At 45.7% G+C, this 22,852-nt stretch overlaps 1 protein-coding gene and 1 non-coding gene across 2 annotated transcripts in view; both read left to right on the forward strand.

The window, feature by feature from the left end:
* The window catches only part of Nckap1l (NCK associated protein 1 like), a 73,266-nt gene that overhangs the window by 35,831 nt on the left and 14,583 nt on the right, over window positions 1–22,852 (forward strand). Inside the window, exons 17-26 of the mRNA XM_004649931.2 lie at window positions 1,591–1,723; window positions 1,968–2,087; window positions 4,841–4,986; window positions 5,256–5,387; window positions 11,791–12,009; window positions 15,745–15,875; window positions 19,859–19,956; window positions 20,065–20,158; window positions 20,263–20,345; window positions 21,451–21,531. Coding sequence (XP_004649988.2) covers window positions 1,591–1,723; window positions 1,968–2,087; window positions 4,841–4,986; window positions 5,256–5,387; window positions 11,791–12,009; window positions 15,745–15,875; window positions 19,859–19,956; window positions 20,065–20,158; window positions 20,263–20,345; window positions 21,451–21,531 — 1,237 coding nt within the window. The remainder of the gene's footprint in view (window positions 1–1,590; window positions 1,724–1,967; window positions 2,088–4,840; window positions 4,987–5,255; window positions 5,388–11,790; window positions 12,010–15,744; window positions 15,876–19,858; window positions 19,957–20,064; window positions 20,159–20,262; window positions 20,346–21,450; window positions 21,532–22,852) is intronic.
* On the forward strand, window positions 13,904–14,040 carry LOC123461995. The gene has a single exon (XR_006638033.1). It is a non-coding gene; the product is annotated as a small nucleolar RNA U109 (small nucleolar RNA).

Here is a 22,852-nt window from a genome sequence, read left to right on the forward strand (position 1 = left end):
TTCCCCTTCCTCCCTTCCTCCCTTCCTCCCTTCCTCCCTTCCTCCCTTCCTCCCTTCCTCCCTTCCTCCCTTCCTCTCTTCCTCTCTTTCTTTCTTTCTTTCTTTCTTTCTTTCTTTCTTTCTTTCTTTCTTTCTTTTTTGTCTTTGTTTTTGGAGGTAGGGTCTCTCTCTGTCTGGTCCAGACTGACCAGAATTAACTACGTAGTCTCAGGGTGGCCTCGAACTCATGGAGGCCCTCCTACCTTTGCCTTGCTGGGATTAAAGGTGAGCACCACCATGCCTGGCTCTTTCTTTCATTTTCTGAGTTAGGGTCTCACTCTAGCCCAGGCTGACCTGGAATTCACTATGGAGTCTCAGAGTGGCTTTGAACTCTCAGTGATCCTCCTACCTCTGCCTCCCAAGTGCTGGGATTAAATGTGTGTGCCTCCACGCCTGGCTCTCCTACTCTTTTCTTGATCCTTCTGCCTCTGCCTGTTCAGCAATTTCATACTGGCATGTGCCACCACAACTGGCCAAATCTTTTCTTATTTTCTTTGTTGTCTTAGGAAATGTTTTCAGATTTTTGAAATGTTTTTATTTATTTATTTATTTATTTGAGGGGGGAGAGAAGGAGGCAGATAGAGTAAGAATGGGCATGCCCGGGCCTCCAGCCACTGCAAACAAACTCCAGATACTTGTGCCACCTTGTGCATCTGGCTTATGTGGGTCCTGGGGAATTGAACCTGGGTCCTTTGGCTTTATAGACAAATGCCTTAACTGCTAAGATAGCTCTCCAGCCCCTCTTTTAGTTTTTTTTTTTTTTAAACTCTTGGAACCTTATGATTTAAAAGCAACATGAGCCCTTGGGAGGTTGAGTCAGGAGGATTTCTGTAAGCTTGAGTCCAACCTGGGCTACATAATGAGACCTTGTCTCATAAAAGTAAAAGAAAAGAACCATGAAAGGTTTGGAACTTTAGTGGTGGAAAAGTCAGAATGAGCAGGCTGGAGAATAGGGCTGTTAGGGGATGAGCGTTTAGTTTGTCTCCACCAGTCACCCTCCTCAGCAGTTATTAGGTGACTACTGTTGTGCATAGCTTCACTTTTTGAAGGATCAAACAAACAAAGACAGAGGCAATATTTGTGTCTTTTTTTGCAGGTAATATAAATGGGGAGTTATAATACCCACATAGTCAAAGAACATCAAGGCATGTAAGAAAATGCAGACAGAGGAACTGAAGTTGGAGAGGATAGAGGGTTGAGGAAACGTCAGTTTTCTAGAATTCATCTGGGAAGGTTTTCTGGAGGCTGTGTCACATTTTTGGAGGAATGTGAATTTAGGACTTATAAATTATGGGGCATGGCCCAAATCACGCAGTGGTTCTGAAAGAATAACACATTTTGTGCAAGGAGAGGGTGATTACCACTAAACAACCCTGGAGCTCATTAGAAAAGTCCAAGAGGTTTAATTTCTTGGGTTCCCTTATATGTGTAGGATAGGAAGTTAGAAGTGCGAAAGATCCAAAAACGTTTGTTGACAGAATGAATATTCTTTCTGCCTCAAAGGAACTGGCTTCTGAGCGCTGGCATTCAGTCCTTCCCCTTTCTCTGCAGCTTTCATCTCCGTATCTTTGAGAAGATGTTTGCTATGACCCTGGAGGAACCTACTATGCTGCGTTATGCCATTGCGTTCCCTCTGATTTGTGCTCATTTTGTCCACTGTACTCATGAGATGTGCCCAGAGGAGGTAGGCACCTGAGCTCCAAGCCTTGGCATCTCTCTAGTCACATCTCACCCTTAGTCGCTGAACCACACTTCCAAGGGTTTGTTTTGGAGCCAGAAAGGGTGTATGTGGCATGTGTTCCTAATCATCAGTTTGATGTAGAGTGTGTCCTCTCTTTCTTCTGTAGGAGAGGGTGGTTCAGGCAAGGGGATAGGTGAGAGAGGTGGCCATCATGGTGACGGTTTTCTCCTCTGGTCCTTTCCCACAGTACCCCCACCTGAAGAATCACAGCCTTCACCACTGCAACTCCTTCCTGGAAGAGCTGGCCAAGCAGACCAGCAACTGTGTGTTGGAGATCTGTGCTGAGCAGAGGAACCTGAGCGAGCAGGTGGGTCTGCCTTCTGGCTCTCTTCTCCTTCCTCCTTGCTTTCCTCCCATTGCCGTCTTTTCTCTCCCTCCCATAGGCCACATTCTCTCACTCTTTCTCCAGTGGGCTTTTGTGAACAAAAGTTTTTGACAGGATTTTGCTCTCCGTGTATTCCCTCCATTCCTCACTCCCTTACAACTAGGTTGTAAAAAAGCACTCTGCTGGAACAGCAGCATCCCAGCCAAATCTCTGCTCCATTTGAAGAGTTCTGGGAGACCAGCAGACTTTCTTCTCTTCTGTGTGTATATGTGCTCAGGACAGTAGGCCCAGGTCACCTGACTACTTACCATTCTGTCTGAGGCTGTCTGGGTATCTTCTGGCACTTCTTTGGACGAGCTCAGGGCTTCTTTCTTGTGGTTGTCGTCTGGGTTCTTCTCTCCTCTCTCTGGACTGACTTGCAGCACCTGGTCATAATTAGCTCAATCTAATTTCAGAAAATTGATGATAATGAGGAAATAGTTTTGCTGCTGCCCTGGAGTCTCACATTTCCCAGACTACCCACCCACCTTTCCTGGGTTTGAGTCAGACTTTGTAGTAACTTTGTCAGGAGGTGAGGTGAGCCTGTGTGTGTGTGTGTGTGTGTGTGTACATATGCATGGTATCTCTGTGTGTATACAGCTACAGTTATATTACTGCTCAGCCTGTTCATTTTAGCATGTATAAAGCAAGGATAAAAATACTTTATTTGGGCTGGAGAGATGGCTTAGCGGTTATGTGCTTGCCTGTGAAGCCTAACGACCCCGGTTCGAGGCTCGATTCCCCAGGACCCACGTTAGCCAGATGCACAAGGGGGCGCACGCGTCTGGAGTTCGTTTGCAGTGGCTGGAGGCCCTGGTGCGCCCATTCTCTCTCTCTCTCTGCCTCTTTCTCTCTCTGTCTGTCACTCTCAAATAAATAAACAACAAAAAGTTAAAAAAAATACTTTATTCACAGAGGCATTAGATGAAATAGAGAACATTAAATATTTGGTATACAACACTCAATAAATGTTAGTTGGCAGTTGTATTAGTTGGTATTATTGGACACTAACTCCTTGTGCCAGCTATTTGGAGTGGGGCCCTAGAAGACACATGATCCTTGTCCTTGGGGAATGCCCCACTTTAAGGGAAAAAGGAGTAGAAGTAAGTACATGTTTGAAAGAAATTTAAGTAATTAATGAAAAGAAGAAATGCAAATGAGTAGACTTAACAGCCATACTCATCATTCAATGTGAATCACTATGATATGCATGGGACACAGTGAAGAGATTTACTCAGTGTTGCATCAGGAATGGCTAAACCACCGTGTAAGTCATTGTTTCCACAGAGCACTTTTGTAGCCACATGAATACTGGCCCTCCATGATTAACATTTTGAGTCAACAGTTACTGGTGCCATTACTAATAGAGTTACATTTTAGTGCTTTTAGAATCTACCACAGATACTTTTGTATAATATCAGGGTTGCTAAATATTTGTCTGTTAAGGTGGATTTTATTTATTTATTTATTTTGTACAAAGCAAGAGTTGGAGAAGTGAAGAGGTATGGGATTTAAGTTTAAGTTAACGGGCAAAAAGAAAAAAATATTCTTTATTTAAAAAAAACATTGTATTTATTTGTTTATTTATTTATTTCTTTGAGAGTGACAGAGAGAGAGAGAGAGAAACAGGCAGATAGAGAGAGAATGGGCACGCCAGGGCCTCCAGCCACTGCAAACGAACTCCAGATGCATGCGCCACCTTGTGCATCTGGCTTATGTGGGTCCTGGGGAAGTGAGCCTTGAACCAGGGTCCTTAGGCTTCACAGGCAAGCATTTAACCTCGAAGCCATTTCTCTAGCCCAAAACATTGTGTTTATTTATTTACTTGAGAGAAAGAAAGAGGCAGAGAGAGAAAAAGTGAGAAAATGGGCATGCAAGGTCCTCTAGATACTGCAAACAAACTCCAGATACATCTACCACCTTGTGCATCTGGCTTACATGGATACTGGGGAACCCACCTAGGTCCTAGGGCTTTGTAGGCAAGTATCTTCACCACTAAGCAAACTCTCCAGTCCTATTTTTTTATTTTTAAGAAATATTTATTTATTGGAGAGAGAGAGAGAGAAAGAGAGAGAGGAGAATATTGGCACACCAGGACCTCTTGTCACTGCAAGTAAACTTCAGGTGCAGGTGCCACTTTAGTGTCTCTGGCTTTACATGAGTACTAGGGAGATGAGCCCAGGCTTTCAAGCTTTGCAAGCAAGTGCCTTAGCTGCTGAGCCATCTCCCCAGCCCACGAAATAAATTTTAAAGAAGAAAGAAGCAGCAACACTGTGTCAAGTCAGAGTTTCAGGAGGGCTGGTAGCATGGGCAATGAGCTTCATGGGACAGAACATGAGGGAATGTAGTCCGCAAGGTGACTCTTCTATCTACCAAAGAATTATTGTTTTCCCATGTCAGGAGCCCCTGTAAACAAGTCGAGTGGCGCTCTTGGATCCACTTGTCTTTGCTTGGCTTTTTCCACTGAATGGCCTCAGGATGGGGTAGGCAGTGCTCTGATCTTTGAAAAATAATGCAATCTTGGGACATCAGGCATTTTATGGAGAAAGATTTATGAACAACGAAAGGGGTAAACACATTTCAAATAAGCTTGCACTATAGAAAGAAAAATGAGGAGTAGGGAGAAGAAGGTTACAGAGGCCTTCTCATATCTGCTAGCAACAATCTCATTTCTCCCTTCACATTATTTTTCTAAGCTTCTTCCTAAGCACTGTGCCACCACCATCAGCAAGGCCAAGAATAAGAAGACCATGAAGCAGAGGCAGAATCCCAGGAAAGGAGAGCCTGAGAGGGACAAGCCAGGAGCTGAGAGTCACCGGAAGAACCGCAGCATTGTCACCAAGTGAGAGGCTGGGCCCCAGAGGACCAAGTGGGTGCTGAAGCAAAGAAGGGAGAAAGGGAAAGAGGGAAGATGACCAGGAAAAAGTGTAGAAGTGGTTGTGGGAAATGACGTACATAGAAAAACATAGAGCTGTGAATTTTCTCCTTTGCTTTTGAAGCTGGCATGGGTATCTACAGTATCCCTAAGGAGGACAGGGGTCTGAGGAACATGGCTTGACTCTTCTCAGTCACCAATACAAGACCATAATCAAAGCTCATTTTTCTTTCTAGCATGGATAAACTCCACCTAAACTTGACCGAATTGGCACTGGCAATGAATCATGTGCATAGCTTCTCTGTGTTTAAACATACTATCTTCCCATCTGAGTATCTCAGCAGCCACCTGGAGGCCAGGCTCAACAGGTACCATCCTTCCTAGTCTACTTTTCTGTGCTGTGGTGATCTTCATTGTGGGCTCCATCAGATCCACCCTGGTGCTTGTGCCACCGGCTGTAAATTTTGAAGTCGTCTGGCTTGGGTCCCAGGCATATTTATGAAAAAATAAATGAGAAGAGCTCTACACCTGTGCAGGGGGCTTTGTTGAGCAGGTAGTCAACCCTCAACCCCCCAGTGTGGTAGAATGAGCACAGCCTAGTACTTGGGAGGCAGAGACAGGGGGATCAAGAGTTCAAGGTCATCCTTGGCTACCTAGTGAGTTTTAGGCCAGCATGGACTACATGAGACTTTATCCCAAAAAGTGGGATTGAGGTTGGGGAGAATGAGCAGAGCCTCTGCAGCCAGCAGAGCAGTATGGACATCTTGGCAACTGGCTACAACAGTGAAGCAGATTATCTAACATATGTTAGTGAGTTTCCTTCCTTGTACTCTGAGTATAATGATATTTACCTTACAGCTCATTGTGAATTACCTGTAATTGAGGATCAGTGAACAAAGATTACTGTGATTACAAAATTCCCAACATAATAAGCCTTAGTTAAATAAATTGCCTTGCTGGACTTTGCCCCTCATTCCACAGCTCCTTAAAGGAGGAGGAATGCCCCTTATGAGGGCACTGGGCACCATAGTTAATTAGGGGTATGGGAAAGAGATTATAAAGAATTCATTATTCTTTTGTGTTTTGTTTTGAAATATGTAGCAATCAATTCAGCAATTGATTAAACACCTACTATGTGTCTGGAATGTTCTAGAGGTTGTTGAGAAAGCAGTATTCAAAACATAGAGATCCCTGTCCCATGAAGCTTACCTTCTAGTGGAGGAGGTAGACTAACAAAATGGGAGAGTGGAACACACGATGGATTACTGAGAAGAAAGATAAGGCTGGGCGGGGAGCTAGGAAGCATGTATGCTTGCAGTAGACCGAACCTTGTGAAGAACGAAGAAGCCAGGAGTGGCGTGTGACTCCCTGGGGAGCAAGCTTGGCAGGCAGAAGAAACAGCGTGTGCCAAGGCTCTGAGGTGGGGGCATGCAGCTCTGTTCCGAGTAGTTGTAGAATGGGCAAGGTACTTACAACATGAGGCTAACCAGCAGAGTGATGGCGGGTCATTTAGGCTTGTGAGGCACTGTGAGCCCTGGGGCTGTTATTTGAGATGGGGAGACGGGGCTGGTTTGGAGCAGAGCTGTGATAAGCTTTGCTTCCATAGTTCACTTGGGCTGTATTAGCAGGAACAAGAACAGAAGCTGGAGAAGACTTGTTATGAGTCTGTGTTTTGATTGTGGGAGATGTAAATGTATTTTTCCATTAGGGTTTTGCTTGGGTAAAGTAAAATGAGCTTGTTTGCATTGTGTACACATTAGCCTATATGGCAGGAAGCGTCTCAGCTGCTTGCACAACCTCAGGAGATGACAGTGATAATGACCCATGTGCACACCTCAAGCAGCTGGTGGAGTTTGCAGGCCCTGGAGCAGTATGGGTATGATCATTTAGTTTCCCCTGAATCTGTGATTCTTAGTTTCTGACATAATTAGTTCCAAAGTTCCAGGTTTGCTTAGAGATTTGGCTTCAGTGAAAGCCCTGTTTTGTTTGTTTTAAACTGTTTTTCCTTCTGTTTCTTTCAATTTTTTCTTTTCAAGATAGGGTCTTGCTCTAGCCTAGGCTGACCTTGGAATTCATTATGTAATCACAGTGATCTACCTCTGTTTCCTAAGTGCTGGGATTAAAGGTGTGTACCACCATGCCTAGCTTGCTACTTCTTTTACTTATTTATTTATATTGACCAAGTCCATAATTATTGACAATAAACTATGGTAATTTCCTGCTTCCCCCACTTTTCCCATTGCAACTCCACCCTCTATCATTCCCCTTGCTCCTCTCTATTTCTTTTTTTTTTTTTCAAAAATATATTTTATTAAGCTGGGCGTAGTGGCACACACCTTTAATCCCAGCACTCGGGAGGCAGAGGTAGGATCACCATGAGTTCAAGGCCATCCTGAGACTACATAGTGAATTCCAGGTCAGGCTGAGCTACAGTGAGACCCTACCAAAAAACAAAACAAAACAAAACAAAAATATATAATTTATTTATTTATTTGAGAGAGAGAAAGAGGCAGAGTGAGAGAGAGGGAGAGAATGCACGTGTGAGGGAGAGAATGGACGTGCAAGGGCCTCTAGCCACTGCAAATGAATTCCAGATGCATGCACCCCCTTGTGCATCTGGCTTACGTGGGTCCCAGAGATTTGAACCAGGATCCTTTGGCTTTGCAGGCAAATGCCTTAATAGGTAAGCCATCTCTCCAGCCCTTTATTTCTTTTTAAAAATATTTTTATTTATTTGTGTGTGTGTGTGTGTGTGTGTGTGTGTGAGAGAGAGAGAGAGAGAGAGAGAGAGAGAGAGAGAGAGAGAGAGGGCTTTTTGTTGTTGCAAACTCCAGAGGCATGCGTACACCACTTTGTGTGTCTGGCTTTACATAGGTAATGGGGAATTGAACCCTGGCCAACAGATTTTGCAAGCAAGTGACTTTAAGCACTGAGCCATCTCCTCAGCTTAAACTATTTTTTAAAAACTATTTTTATTTATGACAGAGAGAGAGAAAGAGAAAGAGAGAAACTGAGTAAGCTAAGGCCATTGCCATTGCAAACAAACTCCAGATGCATGCACCACTTTATGCATCTGGATTTACATGGGCATTGGGAAAACAAACCCAGGTCAGCAGGCTTTGCAAGCAAGTACCTTTAACTGTTGAGCCATCTTCCCAGCCCTTAAACTTAGAAAAAAATTAATTTGTTAAATTTTTCTTATTTTTATTTATTTATTTTTTTGAGAAAGAGAGAGAGAGAGGGAGAGAGAGAGAGAGGAAGGAAGGAAAATAGAGAATGGGTGTGCCAGGGCTTCTAGCCACTGCAAATGAATTCCAGACACATGTGCCATCTTGTGCATCTAGCTTATGTGGATCCTGGGGAATTGAACCTGGGTCCTTTGGCTTTGCAGGCAAGTACCTTAACTGCTGAGCCATCTCTCTAGCCCTAGTTTCTTCTTCTTCTTTTTTATTTATTAGAGAAAGAGAGGGAGGGAGGGAGGGAGAGAAAGAGAATGTGTATGGTCATTCTAGGTCCTCTTATCATTGTACACAAACTCCAGATGCATGTGCCACTTTGTGAATCTGGCTTTATGTGGGATTTGGCTAATGGAACCAGGGCTGGCAGGCCTTGCAAGCAAGTGCCTTTAACTGCTGAGCCTTCTCCCCAGCCCAAACTTTTTTTTATCAATAATTTTCATACATGTACATAACACATTTTGATCAGAATCCCCACCTTCTTTTTTCCCCATTTTCTTTCTAACTTGTCCATCTTCCTTTGTGCTCGTTTCTTTTTGCCCTCCTCTACCATTCATGGTGGCACGTTGATGGGCCCAGTATTATTCAGGTCTTGTGGAGCCCATGGTAGCCCCTGTGAAGTCAGGAATGCAAAGGCCACGACATGTCCTGAAGACATTGTTTCAAAACACTCCTCATCTTTTGACTCTCACATGCTTTCTGCTACAATCTTCTGTAATGTTCCCCGAGCCATGGAGGATGTGATAGAGATATCTCATTTAATGTTGAGTAGTTAACTGTCACTTCTATTAAGCACTTTGATGAGTTTTGAGTCTCTCCAGTAGTTACTGCCATCTGCAAAAAGAAGCTTCTTTGGCCAAAAGTGAGAGCAGCACTAATCTATGGGCATAAATGTAAATATTTAAAGGACAAGTTAATAGAGTACATCATTTAGCTATGTAATAGTAGATTCTTAGTATAAGACATGAATTCCCTCCTGTGGAGCAGGCCTTAAATCTAATCAGAGAGCAGTTGGCTTCCCCCATAACAGTCATTCCAGAATTGTACTAGTGGGCACATCTTGCCTATGTGGCCAGTTGTGTGGCTCACAGGGTCCATTGTTGGTTAAGACTGCTGATGGCTTTTGTCCCCAGGCAGGCTGCATAGCACTTTCCAGTACTATGACAGCTAGTAGGGAAAGAGGCTTCTAGCTTGGTACCAGCTTGATTTCTCAGTGTCCTGTAACCAAAGCATGTGGTATCTTCAGCATAGGGGTGGTTGTGGTGGAGCATGCCAGTAGGAAATTGCTAAAGAGGCAGAGGCAGGAGGATCAGGAGTTTGAGGCCAGCCTGGGCTACATATTTGGGGTGTAGCTCAGTGGCAGAGCTTCACTGCAGCAAAAGGGTCTTACCATCTAGTTCTGGTAGGCAACCAAGAGCCTTGGCAATGGTTTGTAGTGTTCTGGAGACTTCAGGCACTAGGATTTTCATATAACAACCCATGGCTTCTGGGTACAGCATTATCTACTCTACAGGGTAATTCTTCCCAAACTTTTTTTTGTTGTTTTGAGGTAGGGTCTCACTCTAGCCCAGGCTGACCTGGAATCACTATGTAGTCTCAGGCTGCCCTCGAACTCATGGTGATCCTCCTACCTCTGCCTCCCGAGTGCTGTAATTAAAGGCATGTGCCACCATGCCCAGCCTTCCCAAACTTTAAACAAACAAACAAGCAAACAAACAAAATATATATATATATATATATATATATATATATATATTTTTTTTTTTTTTAATTAGCTAACAAAGAAGTATGTTTCTGTTTGGCTTTAAGAAAATAATGACTTAAGTTTTGGTTAATCTCCCAACCCTCTCCTCTCCTCTGTCACAGTACCCTGATCTCATTTAGATCATCCCAACTCTAGTATTCTATTCCTCTACTTCATATCTACTTACATAGATGCAGGGCCTCAGTATGTAGCCTAGGCTGTCCTCAAACTCTCAATCCTTCTGCCTTAACCTTCTGAGTGTTGTTTAGGACAGGCATGTACCACTATACTTGGCTGAAAACCCTACCATTGATTAGGCTTGCCCTCTGCCTGTCCCTTCTCTATTATTCTCCCTCAAATAGTACTGGAGGTTCTTAGCATTTCCCTCCTTCCCTGCTTCCCTCCCTCCCTCCATCCCTTTCCTTTTTAGAGAGAGCAAGAGAGCAAGAAAAACAGACAGAGAGAGAAGAGAGATGCGCCAGGACCTCAGCCACTGCAATCCAACTCCAGACGCTTCCACCACCTAGTGGGCATGTGCGACCTTGTGCTTGCCTCACCTTTGTGTGTCTGGCTATCATGGGATCTGGAAAATAGAACATAGGTCCTTAGACTCTGCAGGCAAGCACCTTAACAGCTAAACCATCTCTCCAGCCCTCCCTTCCTTCCTTCCTTCCTTCCTTCCTTCCTTCCTTCCTTCCTTCCTTCCTTCCTTCCTTCCTTTCCTTATTGATTGATTGATTGATTGATTGATTTGCAAGCAGAGGGAGGAAGAAGGAAAGAAAGAATATATGCACCAGGGCCTCCTGCCACTGCAAACAAACTCCAGGTGCATGTGTCACTCCATGCATCTGGTCCTTTATGGGTACTGGGGAATTGAACCTGAGTCATCATGTTTTGCAAGGAAATGCCTTTAACTGCTGAGCTGTTTTCCCAGCTCAATACTTCCCTTTCATTTATGGAGCAGGCCATCTTGTCCCTCTCAGCTATAAACGTTTTTTGTTAAAAAAAAATCAAATAAAAACTGCAAGCATGTTGTGGCTTGGGAAGAATCTGAAGAACTTATTTATACTGAGGTGCAAGTGTTGACCCACTGTGAAGTATGGTGCTCTTCTCCCCTCCACCCCCTTTACCTTTTCACAAGGTAGAAAGCTGTAAGTGGAAGAACTGACTCTAGTGTGAGATCTCTGGCCCCTGGGGAAGAGATTGGGAGCTTCCGGAGTTCTGCACTTCCTGGTGTGCTCCTGCAGTTGCACATGGGGACATTTATCCCACCTTCTCTAACGTTTTCTGTGGTTGTGTGCCAGCCACACATGCTCTATCCAGCCCTGGCATCCTTGGTGGCTGATGGTGGCACTGCATTTCTAAACATTTCTAAGCACGGGTTTTCATTCCTGACAGCAGTTGGAACTAATTATTTCTGAGGAGAAACGACAAATGCTGCTGCTAGGAATACAGGTGGTTTGGGCCCTGGGAGACACAGAGCACTTGGGAGCTCAGGACTTTTACCAGCTGACCTCTTTTCTCCAGAGGAAAACATGATTAACGATCAAACGTGATTGCGTCCAAGTCCCCGCTCTGCCACCTGCCTGCTGTGTGGGCTTCAACAAGTGATTAGTTATGTCTGTCTCGGTTTTATTATCCATGAAGTGGGGTTGATAGTCCCACCCTTAGTGGGCTGTTGTGTGGTTTGAATGAAGGAACATGTGAGATCAAACCAGCATGGACAGTACAGCGTCAATAATTGCTACTGTGTTTATCATCAGGATGGTAATTATGGCTTTTGTCACTTAGAGCCATTGTGTGGCTGGCTGGCTACAATGCCACAACCCAGGAGATCCTTAGGCCCTCTGAGCTACTGGCAGGAATCAAGGCGTACATCAGTTTTATTCAATCACTGGCACAGTTTTTGGGTGCAGATGCTTCCAGAGTCGTCCGCAATGCCCTCCTGCAGCAGACGCAGCCACTGGACTTGTGTGGGGAACAGACTGTCACCACTCTGTATACAAACTGGTGAGTGTTGCTTCCTCCCCACCACCTCCCTCTGTTAGCTAACAATATTTTGTGTGCGTGTGTATGTTTGTGTGTATGTGGATGTGCATGTGCCAAAAGTCTTGTGTGTGGTGGTCAGGGGACAGCTTTGGGTGTTGGTCCTACCTTCCACCTTGATTGAGACAGGGCGTCTTTGTTGTCCACCACTGCATGTGTCAGGCTAGCTGGCCTGTGAGCTTCTGGGGTACCCCTGTTCACTGCCTCCCACCTCACTGGACAAAGGCTGGACATGCACTGCTGCCTCTGGCTTTGCACGGGTTATGAGGATCCAAACACAGGTCCTCATGCTTGTGTGGCAAATCCCTTTTCCACTCAGCCAACTCCTTAGCTGAGCCCCACATTTTGTTTTTTTGGAGGCAGGGCCTTGTTCTAGCCCAGGGTGACCTGGAATTCACTATGTAGTCTCAGGATGGCCTCAAACTCATGGTGATCATCCTGCCTCTGCTCCTGAGTGCTCTCCTGAGTGTTGGGCTTCAATGCATGGACCACCACACCCAGCCCCACTTTTCTTTGTTTTTTGGTTAGTATGTGTTGTGGTGGTGATGGTGTGTTTGCGCCTGGTATATTGCACATGCATGCAGAGATGTGCTTCCAGGTGTGCTGGGCCCTGAGGGGAATGCTGGGTGTCCTATCACTCACCTGTGTGTTTCCTTGAGCTGGAGACGCTCTGAACAGAGAGCTGTGGGTTTTGCAAGCCCAGTCTCCACTTCCCACAAGACTTGTGTTACACACAGCCTCTCCCTTCCTCTCTTTCTCTGTGGCCATGCCCAGCTGTTTATGTGGACCCTGGGGATTCAAACTCAGGCTCTCAGGCCCTCATGCTTGTGGCATGAGCTCTTACTCACCGAGCCCTCTTCTCAGACCCTCTCCCTCTTTTTAATACAGAGCTTCATGTAGCCCAGGCTGGCCTGAAACTCGCTCTGCTGCCAAGGATGACTCTGGCCTCCCGACCCTCTTACCTCCACCTCCAGTACTGTGATTACAGGTGTGTGCCAACATGCCTGGTGTATGTAGTGCTTTATGCATAATAAAGTAAGCATTCTGCCAACTGAGATACCTCCAAAGCCTGTTTGCATTTTTTCCTTTACATAGTCCCCAAGGATTTTAGCTTTCAGGGACACATGGACCCTGAAAAAGAGTCTTGTTTCTGGTTGAGGATCAGAGCAAGAACAGGGGAAGCCACACTCCTTCTGCCCACCAGAAACTGCTTTCTAGCCTTTGCAACACCACTCACTGGACTAGCCTATAGCTGACCTTTTCCTCTAGTTTCCAGTCCTGAACTTTCCTCTTCTGGATTCTTGCTGTTCTGACTGACAATAATCTTGCTCTATTTTCTGGCAATGTTATTTCTCTTTTTGCCCTAGCTTTTAACTCAGAATGATACTGCCTGCCACTGTCTTCCCAGAACACGGTCCCTTCCTCAGATGTGACCATGTCAAGTCCAGTAGATTGTCCTTAGTAGAGAAAGCAGCTCCCCCAAACCAGAGAAAGTGAAATCCTTTTCGATGTTTAAGAGTCAGATCCCAGCTTCCCCAAGCCACTGGGTGGCGCTCTAAATCTATTGTCAGCTTATCTGTTCAAAAACCAAAGCAAAGCAAAGCAAAACAAAACAAAAAATCCTGGCTAAGGTGAAACAACTTGCAAATACAAGTGCCAGCCCAGTCCAGCCCAGGGGGGCAAGGTACCTGAATGTCACAGGCTGCATGAGGACTTTGAAGGGTTAGTAGCGACTGACTCTCTAAAGGGCCAGCCTCCTTTCAGTATCAGTGGCATGCTGTTCTGTTAAATTATTTTTATTCATTTTTTTTTTCAAATTTTTATTAACAACTTCCACGATTATAAAAATATCCCATGGTTGCATGTGGAAAGATCTGCCTCTCGTTCCTTTGGGGGGTAGGAATGTGTCCATACCATGCCACGTTAAAGAAGGCGTTCTCAGGGCTGCCAGCCTTACAGTAAGAGGTTGAGCAGTAGTATATTTCTCTTACATTAAAACATAATAATAAAGCATGCTTAGTTTTGCACTTCAAAATACACTGAATTTTTTCGACCCTTTGAGAATTTCTTTTAGAAAGCTTTATTTTTGCCTACATCAATTGAGATAGGAAGTATTATTCTGTAAAAGAAACTATTAGATTCTCTTTTCTGTTGTTTTTAATAAGCCACATAATAAATTGAAAAAAAAATATCCCATGGGCCAGGCGTGGTGTCACACGCCTTTAATCCTAGCACTTGGGAGGCAGAGGTAGGATTGCCGTGAGTTCGAGGCCACCCTGAGACTCCATAGTGCATTCCAAAACCAAAACAAAAATATCCCATGGTAATACCCTCCCTCCCCTGACTTTCCCTTTTGAAACTCCATTCTCTATCATATCTCCTCCCCATTTTTTTTTTTTTTCTTCGAGGTAGGGTCTCACTCTAGCTCAGGCTGACCTGGAATTCACTATGTAGTCTCAGGGTGGTTTCGAACTCACAGTGATTCTCCTACCTCTGCCTCCCGAGTGCTGGGATTAAAGGCGTGTGCCACCACGCCCGGCCCTCCCCATTATTTTTATTTTCTTTAAATGTTTTTTTTCTGTATGTGAGAGAGAGAGAGGGAGGGAGGGATGGAGGGGCTGACTATGGGCACACCATGCCCTCTGGCTGCTGGAGCAAATGAACTCCAGATGCATGTGCCACTTTGTTCATCTGGCTTTATGTAGGTACTGGGGAATTGACCTACAATCAGTGTCTTTAACTGCTGAGCCATCTCCCCAGCCAAATTATTATTATTATTATTGTTGGTGGTGTTTTTTTCAGGTAGGTTTTCACTCTAGTCCAGGCTGACCTATGTAGTCTAAGGGTAGTCTCGAACTCACAGTGATCCTCCTACCTCTGTCTCCCTAGTGCTGGGATTAAACATGTGTGCCACCATGCCCAACTCAAATTATTATTTTTTATATAAAATCTGTTTTAAAAAAATTGACAACTCATTGAAATTAAAAGAAAAAGCAACTGGCATGGTGGTGCACGCCTTTAAAAATCCCAGCACTCTGGAAGCTGAGGTAGGAGGATTGCTTTGAGTTGAGGCCAGACTGAGACTAATTCTAAATCAGCCTGGGCTAGAGCAAGATCCTACCTAGAAAAACAAACAAACAAATGACAACAACAACAAACATTTGGCATCCGGATTTGGCAGACCTGGTGCTGATGCTGGTGAGTGGCTGGGGTTGGTCCAGCCTTCCTCTACTGACACTGATGAGAGCCAGCCCCTCTGATTTGGAGGTCAGAGAGACAACGTGGATACTGGCTTGAGACTGGTTTCCAGGGTCCTAGGTCCTCAGCCCAGTGTTTTCACTGGAAAGGCTGTGGCTAAGCGTATGTCAAAGGAGCTCTATCAGTGCTTTTGTCGAGCCTCTCTCGTACCTGACAGAGGGTAAGGACAAGGGGAATGCAGTGAGGGGAGCGCACATCACCGCATTTGCTGGCGTGGCAGAATACCTGCGGGTTGGAAGCCAAGTGGAATTACATTGCTGCCAGCTGCTTCCCATCCAACAGCTTTTGGGTGTTAATTAGATTGCTGCTCTCTCTTCCTCCAGTCTCTGCTCCCTTCCCCAGCCTCTAGCAGAGTTTCCTGACTGCAGTGGTGATAGCAGGGAGCAGTGGCCGAGATCTGGGGACTGGATGCTAACCTGTACTTTCTTGCCCTCTTTGTAGGTACCTAGAAAGTCTTCTCAGACAGGCGAGCGGTGGGGCCATTGTACTCTCCCCAGCCATGCAGGCCTTCATCAGCCTCCCCCGAGATGGGGAACAGAACTTCAGTGCTGAGGAATTTTCAGACATCTCTGGTGAGCCCAGGTTTTTTTTTTTTTTTTTTTTTTTTTTTTTTTTGCCAAGGAGCTCTGGTCTTTTTGCCAAGAAGCTGAACATTTCCTCCAATGGCAGCTCAGCGTGAAGACCCCATCTAGATTCTCCTGCTTTCCCATGTGGCACTTCCCTCAGCATCTCTGTGGGGGTCTGCTAGACTTCTGGAACACATACGGAGACTAAGCCAGGCCCAGAATTGAGGAGTGGCCTTGAGGGTGAAGGTAGAGAGGACAAAGGAAAGGGCTTTAGGAGCTAGGTAGGGCCATTCATTGAAGGGGCTTTTATTTTATTTTATCTTATTTTTTTGAGGTTAGGGTCTCACTCTAGTCCAGGCTGACCTGGATTTCACTATGTAGTCTCAGGGTAGCTTCAAACTCATGTTGATTCTCCTACCTCTGCCTCCTGAGTGTTGGGATTAAAGGCATGCACCACCATGCCTGACTTAGTTTTATTTTTCCAAGGGTAGTAAATAGGTATTCTCCTTTTCCACAGAGAATGGAGAAGCAGCACACTTGGAATGGATGACTGGCTTAAAGTGTAAGAATGATAAAACCATGGAACATACACACACAAAGAGAGAGAGAGAAAGAGAGAGAGAGAGAGAAAGAGAGAGAGAGGGAGAAGGAGGGAGAGTATGGGCATGCCAGGGTCTCTAACCATTGCAAATGAATCCCAGAGGCATGTACCAGTTTGTGAATCTGGCTATATGTGGGTACTGGGGCATTGAACCAGGATCTTTGGGCTTTGTAGGCAAATGCCTTAACTGCTGAGCCACTTCTCCAGCCCTGATGAAACTATTTTTGATGTTGATGTGGGAGTTGGAGTCTTGGGTGTGGGGGGGATTAGAGCTCCATAAAGATGCAGGAGAGGGGACTTTATCTCCTCCTGCCTTCTCATGGAGCTCTCTGTACTTTATCCTCTTCCCTCCTCTTAATCTAATAGTCTTTCTAAACCTTTAAAGAAGATTCAGGAGACCCCAGGCTAGTGAACCCCAACTTACATCCTTGTCAAAGTCATCAAAGAATTGAAAATGCAGACTCATGGGAGGGTAAATGATGAATTATGAGATTTTAGGGAGAAGAGGGATCAAGAGGGAAGGCAAGCAGGGAAGCCCAAGCCAAAGAAATTGTCCCTTTTCCCAGCCAGGCTGGGAGACAGAGAAAATCTCCCTCATGTCTGTGGGAAGAAGTCTCTGGGGAATGGACATACATGCACGCATGCATGCTCGCACACGGAAAGTACACCAGGAGAGCCCAAGTCAAAAGATCCTCTTCACATATGGGGCTCTGAGAAGTCTGAGAGAAAGTAAGGGGTTCAGAGCTTAAAGACATTATACACAACAAAGAAGAAAAATGTCCAAACAAAAAGAAATTTCCCTTTCCAGCCTCTCACATAGGGAGTCAAGCCAGAGGGTCAGAGAAGCCAACAGCTTACAAAAGGGGCCAAGGGCCAAAGGAGACCGGGAAAGGCTAAGAGAGCTCATCCATTTGTATGGCTCAAACATCCAATTTAGAATGAGCTTGATCATTAGACTCAGGTGTGTAAGGGTGAGACCTGATTGGTTGGTGAGCTCCAGAGGCTGACTCAGGACACACCAGCCCACAGGTGAGCCAAGTGGAGGAAGAAGCAGGAAGCTGCTGCTTAGGAGTCGTTGCCTGTGGCCATCTTGGATGAGGCTGGATCAGACACAAGTTCTAGTCCTGCCAAGGCAGGCGAGGTGACGTCCATGTTTCTGTGGGCCAGTCCCTAGCTAACAGTCTACCAGGAAAAAAAAAAAAAGGCGATCTTGCTCCTGACCCATCTCAATGTCATAGAATCTTCTTCCCTGGGGATAACATTCAGCGCCTTGGCCAATGTTTGGACTGCTAATGTTGAATAGTAACCGATGAATGATATTATTTTAGGCTAAGTTCTAAGTGTTTACACATAGAACTCGGTTCTTGGAATAGCCATGTGGTAGCTCCTCATTTTTCAGATGAGGACACTGAGGTGCAAGTGCTTAGGAGGCGTTAAAGTCACATGTCCATAAATGGTGGGGCTGAGATTTCAACTCCAATCAAACTCCAGAGCAGTGCAGGACTGCTTCCCAGTGTATGGCAGTGCTTTAACTCATCTTTGTATATACAGGTAGGGGAGGTATTCCGAAGTGGGAAGCCATTGCTTGTGTAAAGAAAGCTTGAAGCCATACAGATCCTTCTTGACAATTATTTTACCAACCACGTAATTCATGAATGAACCAACTTCTTTGTTCTTCCTCTCACCTCCCTGTAAAGGATGAATTGTACCTGGGACCTGGGTGTCCAGTGCTCCTGCCTCTCCATTCTCCTCCTTCTCTGGGAAGGTCAGGAAAGCTGGAGTACACTTTTCTGCTTTCCAGGTCGGCCTCCCCTGGACTCTGTCACTCAGTGGAGTTTTAGGTGTGCCCTTCTCATCAACTCTCCCCACAAGCTGTAGGCAGCCTCTGAAATCCACTTTAGGTCTTGCTGACAACTGACAAGCAGCGGGAGGTAGTGCATGTTCCCCCTTTCTGCCACCCCCACCCCAATTTTCCTGTGTTGCCATGGAGATGCCACAGCAAAAATAGATAGATAGAAAGAAAAGGATGTCCTAGGGTTACTAACTGGGGGTAGAGATGACTAGAGTGAGGAGGCTTTGCTGATGGAACCAGGAGATCAGCTTGTCCCTCCCTCCCCATGAGCTCCCCAGAAGGTGATTCTGCCTCTCTTCCCCTCTGGTAGCTCTGTTAGCATTAGCTACGGTCACCAGTTAGAAAATCCTGTTATAATTCTTAGCTCAGTCCCACACTTGTAAAGAGCCAACCGTACAGATGTCTAGTGTCTTCTCTGCATCAGCCGCTGTGGCCAGGCCCTCTGTCTTTATCCTTGTGGGAGGTGGATGGAGATCAAATGGGCTTGCATTTAGCCTGGAACCTTGACTATCTTGTCTTTTTGAACTCTGATTAATGCTGTTGAATTTCTTTCTTCTGCTGGTCTCCTGTTGTAATTTTTGGTCTTTCCTAGTTTCCCCAGCTGGAGTGGCCCATGACTAAAGATCACAGCCAGAGCTCCTTCCTGCCTGTCGGTCACTAGTGTTTCTAACCTGGGATTCCCCCAGGCAGGCTTGATTTAACTCACAAAGGCAAAGAGCAGGTTTGGGGGAGGGGGGTGCGGTAAGGCATTGGAGATTAGATTTAGAGGAATACAGAATTTAGAGTGAAAAAGAACAGAGGCTCTGGGGAATGTGTGTTGATTATGACAAAAGCAAGGCAGCTCAAGGGGAAAACTGGGCCAGTGAGGCATTAAATAAGGGGAGGAGATGGAGGACTGGGAAAGCCAGACCCTAGATAAGGAAGAGTCATCTCTGTGAGGATAAAGTAAGGGTAGAAAGGCATAGCACTGGGTTTCTGGATGTGCCCTGCTGTGACATGATCTTGTCCAGGCACCTAGCCCCCTTGCCTGGAAACCATGATGAAACGATGAAATACAGGCTTTATTGATATGTGTCTCCAGTTTCTAAGGTTTTCATATTAATTGTGTTTTACTCTCACAACAACTCTGTGAGGAGTTCATGGAAGTACTGATTTCATGTTACAGAGAAGTAGACAGGCCCAGAGAGGTTCAGGGACTCTTTGAGGCCTTACATCTAATAAATCGAGTTTAGCTAGTACAGCAGGAGAGAAGCCCAGGAATCATGTAGTGTTTCCAGCCCGAGATTTTCCCAGGCAGACTTGATCTAACTCACAAAGGGCAAGAGCAGACTGGGGGTGGGGTGGGGGATAAGGCATTAGATTCAGAGGAATAAAGAATTTAGAGCAAAAGAGAACTGATTCTGGTGAATGTGTGTTCATTATGAAAAAAGGAAAGAGAGGTTCTTATAAGAATTAAATAGCTATGGTTTTAAATGTTCAAAGACCCATCTTCCAGGGTTCCTGACCCCACCTGGGACCTCTGTAATTATATTTCAGAGTTGCGGGCCTTGGCTGAAATCCTGGGCCCCTACGGCATGAAGTTCCTGAGTGAAAACCTGATGTGGCACGTGACCTCTCAGATCGTGGAGCTGAAGGTACTGCTGAAGAAGGCCCCATGGAGGGAGTGAAAGGGGAAGGAACCCAGGTGGGGGATAGGCACTGCTTCCCCCCCCCCTTCATGTCTCTGTGTCCCTGAGCTGTAGAAGCTGGTGGTGGAAAACATGGATGTCCTGGTTCAGATCAGATCCAACTTTAGCAAGCCGGACTTGATGGCATCTCTGCTGCCCCAGCTGACGGGTAAACTCCTTCCCCTGCAGACAGAGAGAACGATGGAGAAAGCACTGTGAAGAGGTAGATCCACTCTTCTGTGAGTTCTCTTTCTAACACCCCTCTCTTCTCAGGGGCAGAAAATGTGCTGAAGCGCATGACCATCATTGGGGTGATTCTCAGTTTTAGGGCCATGGCCCAAGAGGGACTTCAGGAGGTGAGTTTGAGAAGTTATTGGGGAAGTTCAGGCTCATCCATGGGTAGGGTTGGCATGAAAAACCATGGAAAGGGTTGGTGAGCTGAACTGGGCAGAGGTCCTGCAGCTAGATGAACTTATACCTGTAGGCATAGGTGAGGGTATTCTGAAAGCTGGCTAGCTTCTCCTCCATCTCCTTCTCCTTCTCTTCTTCCTCTTTCTTTTTGGAGGTAGGGTCTCACTCTAGTCCAGGTTGACCTAAAACTCACTCTGTTCCTAGGCTGGCCTTGGACTCACAGAGATCCTCCTACCTTAGCCTCCTGAGGGCTGGGATTAAAGGTGTGAGCTACCATGTCTGGCTGGATAGCTTTTTTTTTTTTTTAAAAAAAATATATTTTAAAATTTTATTTATTTACTTTGAGAGAGAGAGGAGGAGGAGGGCGAGGAAGATAGAGAGAATGGGTGCTCTAGCCACTGCAAACTAACTCCAGATGCATGCACTACCATGTGAATCTGTCTTACATGGGTACTGGAGAATCAAACCTGGGTCCTTAGGCTTTGCATGCAAGCACCTTAACTGCTAAGCCATCTCTCCAGCCCTGGAGAGCTTCTTTTTTTAGAATTTTAAATAATATTTTTATTTCTGTTTGAGAGAGAAAGGGGCACAGAGAGAAAGATGCAGATAGAGAGAATGGGTGCACCAGGCCTCCAGCCACTGCAAATGAACTCCAGAAACATGTGCCACCTTGTGCATCTGGCTTAAGTGGGTCCTGGGGAATCAAACTTGGGTCCTTTAACTTTGCAGGCTAGTGCCTTAATTGCTAAGTAATCCCTCCAGCCCTGGATAGATTATTTAAAAAAAATTAATTTATTTAAGAGAGAGATGGGGGCATGAGGAAGGACATACCAGAGCCTCTTGCCACTGCAAATTAACAAGCATGTGCTACTTTGTGCATCTGGCTTTATGTGTGTACTGGGGAATTGAACCTGGGTTGGCAGACTTTGCAAGCAAGTGCCTTTAACCATTGAGCCATCTCTCCAGCCATGGTTGACTTCTTTTTAAGTCAAAGCCCCCCTCCGTTTGTTTCCACCTGGTTTTGGACTCATTTCTCTTATCTTCTCCCAGGTTTTCTCCTCGCACTGCCCGTTTCTCATGGGCCCCATTGAATGCCTGAAAGACTTTGTCACTCCAGACACTGACATCAAGGTAGGAGTGCAAGGTGAAGTCCTGTTAGGAGACTTGGGCTATGGACAAGGATGCTGCTAGGATCTAGTCAGGAGAGAGGGCTGTTAAGGTCTGCTGGAGCCAGAGCTAAGACCTAAGTTACTGCTCAGGCAGACATTCTTGGAGAGAGAGAGGGCAGAGCCGTGCAACTGTGGTTGGTATGGCACAAAAGTAGGAGCTGTGCTGTAGGGCAATGGAGGCGTTCCTGATGGGAGAGGGGTGAGACCTAGGATAGTGTCTGTAGATTTTTACCTGCAGTGAGCAACATGCAAATGAGATGCCAAGCTATGTGCCAACATGTCCCCTCTTTAGTCAGAAGCTGGGTACTTTCTGTAAGATTTGTTCCTTCCAATCCCACCCACCTTGCCTACCCTCAGAGTTTCCTTTCTTTTCCTGGCCTTTTCTCCCTCTCAGTCTTGAACACTGTCACCGTCTTCAGGTACTCACGGCTACAGAGAATGGGGAGAGTGGGAGAGAGGTTGAAGCAGGCAACTGGAGTTAGCTGTCGACACTCCACCTTGGAGTTAGTTTGTCTTTTGAATCCTCTGTTACAAACAAACACCTTATCCAGGAACTCAGCCAGAGTCTGCAGGCCAGGCGCTTTCATTGTGATGGGCAGGCTGCTGCTTCTGGGACTGAAGGAGAGAGGTCTGGCATGAGCAGGAAGAGCGAAAGTAGAATGTTAAGAAAATTTCCTTGCTTTGGAATCAAAACAGTTATAAAGTTTTATCCTTTTTCCGCCTGAAATCACCTGCGAGTCAGGTGGTCATTGGGCAGTGAGGGGCCATGCTTCACTGGGCTGGCCCCTCTTAATGTCTTTGATTTGATGCCAAGCCTGGCTTGCTGGCAGCTGCTGATGTTGAGGCTGAGTGCTCTGGCCTGTCAGGAGCTTGTCTGGCTGACATCGCTGGGGCAGCTTCCATCTTTAGGCTCGGCTTTTTTTTTTTTGTGTGAAAATAAGTAGGTTGGGGCGGGGGGAGTAGGGAGCACCAGAAGAGATTCTGTAACTGTCTGAAAGGCACAAGGAGATTAGGAAAAGAGAAAATGAGACTCTCTTCCTCCAGCATCATAGACCATGGACCAAGTCCCTGATTGCAGGGCTGTGTTGGCCAGAGACAGGGCCATCTGGGTTTAGGGGATTTAAGTAAAGGGCAGAACAGAAGGCGGCTAAGGTGTGGCTTCTGTGTCGGCAAAGCATGTGTCTATACTAATAATATATAATGTCTATGGAGCCTTTCATAGAGATGTGCTCCTAAGTTGTCCAGCGCTGAAACAATTAGCCCTGTTCTCTCAGAACATTTTA

Source organism: Jaculus jaculus, chromosome 6, assembly GCF_020740685.1.
Source record: "Jaculus jaculus isolate mJacJac1 chromosome 6, mJacJac1.mat.Y.cur, whole genome shotgun sequence".
Taxonomy (NCBI): Eukaryota; Metazoa; Chordata; class Mammalia; order Rodentia; family Dipodidae; genus Jaculus; species Jaculus jaculus.